This window comes from Sylvia atricapilla, chromosome 11 (genome assembly GCF_009819655.1).
Source record: "Sylvia atricapilla isolate bSylAtr1 chromosome 11, bSylAtr1.pri, whole genome shotgun sequence".
In the NCBI taxonomy this organism is placed as follows: Eukaryota; Metazoa; Chordata; class Aves; order Passeriformes; family Sylviidae; genus Sylvia; species Sylvia atricapilla.
In genome coordinates this window covers 365,073-369,342 of record NC_089150.1, presented here as the reverse complement: position 1 = coordinate 369,342, position 4,270 = coordinate 365,073, and the positions used below count along the sequence as shown (strand labels likewise).

The 4,270-nt window shown below is 51.4% G+C and overlaps 1 protein-coding gene across 2 annotated transcripts; it reads left to right on the top strand.

Moving 5' to 3' along the window:
- The first annotated feature begins 960 nt into the window (after positions 1–960).
- On the top strand, positions 961–3,334 carry H1-8 (H1.8 linker histone). 2 transcript variants are annotated; one of them, XM_066327117.1, is made up of 5 exons: positions 961–992; positions 1,185–1,447; positions 1,527–1,653; positions 1,731–1,786; positions 1,865–3,334. In XM_066327117.1, the coding sequence occupies exons 1-5, from the start codon at positions 977–979 to the stop codon at positions 2,267–2,269; spliced, it is 867 nt and encodes a 288-aa protein (XP_066183214.1). In that variant the 5' UTR covers positions 961–976; the 3' UTR covers positions 2,270–3,334. The 2 variants fall into 2 exon arrangements, with proteins under 2 accessions (XP_066183214.1, XP_066183213.1); XM_066327116.1 differs by lacking the exon at positions 961–992 and having other exon boundaries at positions 1,151–1,447.
- Positions 3,335–4,270: the final 936 nt, after the last annotated feature.

The following is a 4,270-nucleotide window of genomic DNA, read 5'->3' as shown; positions in this document are numbered from 1 at the left end:
GCCCTGGCACAAGGCCTGGCCCCAAGCCCACAGGCTGTCCCCACACTGTGTCACCTGCCTGCTGGTGCTAGGGGCAAGCAAGGGTTTGGGACCCTCCTGCCAGCTCAGCCAGGTGCCAGAGGCATCACAGAGCTACCAGAGAGGTGATGGATGGATCCAGGATGAGGAAATGCACCCAGCCCCAGCAGCTCTCCTGTGCCCCCACTGTCCCCTTCCTGGGGAATTCAGAAATGGACTGGAAATGAAGCAATAAAAAGGCTGGTGCTGGTATGGGTGGGAGGAGGGCATTAGTGTTTTACTCAGGTTCTCCTCACAAGCACAGCTGCCTGCACAGAGGGGTCATGGAAGTGACATGGTCACCCCATGTCGAGGGCTGGGAGTGCTCCCCCCTGAACATGGGATACAGGGGCTGGGGGAAAATTGTCCTGCTTGTGACACTGGGGGAGAGTTGTTTCTCTTGCCTCTTCTCCAAGCAAAACCAAGCAGCTCTTCATTTTCCTCCTCTCACTAGTGGAATCTTCCCCCTCCATTATCAGAGTCCCATTTCCTCCTTGGTAAGGGGGACAGCACATCCCACCTTCACACTACAGTGGGTCTGTGTGGGCCCCATGCTCTGGGCTGGTTCCCTGTGCACCTCACAGCTGTCAGCAAGCTGCAATCCCAGCACCCCAACACCCACCTAGCCACAGGGAGACACATTTCATTTCAGGGCAATCACCCTGCAAACCCCCCATCTCACCCTTCTCCAAACCCTCTGCTTAGGTGTGCCCCTTCTCCCTCCAGCCCCTCACAAAGCTTTGGCAAAGGGCCTTCAGCATCCATCAGGGCTTCCACCACAGCAATTAGCAGCTGCCAACCAGCACCTGCAGCCAGGCTGCTCATCAGATAAATTGGATGGAGGTGAGCTGGGTGTGGTAGTAGCATTTGTGGTGCTGTGGTTAGAGCTGTCCGTGACTGCCTGGATTTGTGTTCTGCCATGGAGCCTCAGCTAGGTAAGGGGTCTGCAGGTGCTGTGGGGTCCCTCAGAGCTGGAGCTTGGCTCTGGGCTCTGGTGGCTGTGGTCCCTGGGGGGCTGCAGGGATGAGCAGGGTTGTGGCTGCTCGGCTTCTGAGGGCTTTGAGGCTGCTGGGGCTGTGAATGTCTCAGGATTGGGCTCCAGTCCCAAATGGTCCCTCTTCCCGCAGCCAAAGCTTCTGGCACAGCCCAGCGCCATAAGACCCAGCACCCTCCAACCCTGCACATGGTCAAGGAGGCGCTGCGGGCCCACGATGAGAAGAAGGGTGCCTCTGTGGTTGCCATCAAGCGTTTCATCCTGGGCAAGTACCCCACCGTGGACCCCATCCGCCTCAAGTACCAGCTGAAGCAGGCGCTGAGCAAGGGGCTGAACTGTGGTGACCTGGTGCGGCCCCCCAACTCTTCTGCTGTGGGGGCCACGGGCACCTTCAGGGTGAGCAAGGGCTGCTGGAGCACAGGGCTGGGGACGGAGGTGCTGCCTGGCCCTGGTGACACGCCTCTCTCGCCTACAGTTAGCACGCAAGAAACCGAAGCAGAAGCTGAGCCAGGCAGACCCTGACAGAGGACAGGCCCCAAAGGCAGGACAGAAAGGGACCACCAAGGCCCCCCAGGCCCCCGTGGCAGGAGCACGACAGCAAGGTAAGGGGCTGCTGGTGCTGTGAATAAGCTCATACTGCTTGGCCCCACATGGGCTCATCTGCTGCCCTTCTCCACAGGTGCCACCAAGCAGCAGCCAAAGGCCACCAAGCAGCCAAAGGAAAAGCCAGTGGATGTGAGTCAGGGCCAGTGGTGGGGTTGGGTGGCTCATGGCAGAGCAACACCCTGAGGTGCTCTCTTCTCTTCCCTGCAGGCCCAGCCACAAGCAGCTGAGAAGCCCAAGAGCAAGAGAGCAAAGCATCCCCCGAGTGCTGACCGGCCCCAGGCTCATGGCTCAGGGCCTTCAGGGCCCCCAAAAGCTGCCAGCCACCGCCAGGCTCCCCGAAAAGGACGCTCAAGACTCAGCACAGCTCAGGCTCCTGACAATTCAGGAAGCAGCGACAGTGACAGTTCTGGAAGTGCTGGGCTGAAAGAGCCCCAAAAGGTCCCCAGAGGAAAGAGCAAGAAGAAGGTGCCCAAGGGGGCACAGCAGGGTGCCCCCAAGGCACAGGGAAGTCAAGATCAGGCAAAGAAGCCTCGGGTGACTCCAGGAGCTGGGCAGGGGAAGGCCAGGGTGAAGAAGGCAGCCCCCACCGCAGCAGGCAGAAAGGCTCTGTAGGGAGCTAAGCTCTGCTTCAGCTGGTCCCAGGCCCTTGGAGTCTGGGCTGGTTTCAGTGCCTAGGACAGGTTTTAACTCTGTGTTCGCCTCTCCCTAATAAAGCTTGTTTATTTGCTTCATAGAATGGCATGATTGTTGTGGGTCCCTGTCCCTGGGCTTCCATCTCTCAGTGCCAGAATTCCTCAGCCCTGTCCTCAACCTGCAGGGCATTGTGGTGAGCTGATGCCCTCATGGAGAGGTGCTCTCTCTGTCCCCAGGTGTCCCCAGCTGTGGTGCCAAGGGGCTGCTGGGTTTGGGGGCTGTGTGTGTGCAGCTGACAGTGTGCCAGGTGATGGGCAGGGGCCCATGGCCCACAGCATGGTGACATCTCCAGGAACAGGGGAGCTCAGCCTTGGCTGGGGCTGTTGTGGAACCACGGAGCTCACAGCCTGTGTGAGGTGTCCAGGCTGCCCTTGTGCTAATGCCTGGCTGAGCTGGGATTACCTGAGCACCAGGCAGCTCTGGGTGTGTGCCACGGGCACGCGGCTCCCTATTGCAATAAGTTAGCTGGGGCTCCATTTTCTTCATGTGGAAAAGCCAATTCTTTATTCACATCACTTCTCTGACACAGTGTTAACACACCTCATGTGCTGGTAGTTGGTAGTATTGGCCGGTAATTTTACTACTTCATTGTTTGGTCAGGAGGTGATTTGTGCTAAGATTCAGGTTGTTCACATTTTTTCCTTTCTGGGTTCTCATGGAACAGATCTTATTGTTCACATTGATGCACTTATTTTTTGACCCCAGAATAGATTGTTGTGTTAAAGAACCTTTCATACTGAGACTGTTTTTGATGGGAACTTGCAAATTGCTTTACTACACTTAGAAGAGGTGACAGGCCAACTATTATTTTAACAGAGCAGGCCTGATCTTATGAGGCCTTTCTTTTATAATTCTACCTGTCACAACATCTCCCCCTTTTTTATTAATTTAAAAAAGCTCATATGTTCTGGTGTTAAAACAATTTGCATCTTACTAAGGCTATTACTGGTTATCTATTAAATATGAGACAAGATAGATAAAAAACCAATTACAATCAACAAAACTTATTAAATCCAATCATGTCACTGACACAGAGTCTCACAGAATGAGAAAAAAAAAATCATGCCCAATGTCTCAAGGGGAAATTGAGATTAAAACAATGGTCATTTAAGTCCAAATAGCTGAGACTCAGGAGCGAGTCCATTAGCTGGAGATGTTGATCTTTGACATCACTGAATGTCTTTTTGGAATCCTGGAACAGGGAATAGCTGAAGGTTAGTAGGAACACAGTGCCATGATGGTGACATAAGGCTTTTGCTGACTAGTTTCCTCTGTTAGTCTCTGGGCACAGCCTTGCTCTGGCTTTTGCTGCTGTTCTTATGAAGGCTGGGTGGTGATGGAGCCACTTCTCACTGGGCCTCGTTTTCTCAGAGGCCATGGATGTCTGATCAAATGAGTAGATGACCACTTTTAACCTGTTGATGATAAAAACACACTCATATCTTCTCTTTAAGCTAATGATTCAATTAGGCTTTGCTGTTGTACACTGAATTGGGATTTAGATTTAATGACCTTTTTTATATCAGTCTTAACAATCTGAAGAAGTTGAGATCATATGCTCCAAACATTCATTCAAACAGTAAAATGAAGCAAAAGAAAACACTGAACAACTTCTGGTAAAAGCTATAGTAACTCAGACTGAGTAACACTCAAACCTGGTATGAACAAATTTTGACAGCTACAAAACTTAACAAAATGAACTCAATAGAATTCTGCCCTAAAAAAAGCTTTATATTAATAAAATGTAGTTCAATTATTACCTCAGCAAAACAGAAGGTACACTTACAAAAACTCAAAGTTAATCATTATTAATACTGAATACAACTGTGATCGATATATAAAACTGGAATAAAACATTGCCTAAACTTAATGCTGAAACTTAGCAGATATGAAACTTACAAAATTAACTTAATAGAACTT

Coding starts and splice junctions, on each gene's coding strand:
- H1-8 (XM_066327116.1), top strand. CDS start 1,166: ATGGTCCCTCTTCCCGCAGCCAAAGCTTCTGGCACAGCCCAGCGCCAT. Junction 1,448..1,526: donor GGGCCACGGGCACCTTCAGG/GTGAGCAAGGGC, acceptor TCTCGCCTACAG/TTAGCACGCAAGAAACCGAA. Junction 1,654..1,730: donor GGCAGGAGCACGACAGCAAG/GTAAGGGGCTGC, acceptor CCTTCTCCACAG/GTGCCACCAAGCAGCAGCCA.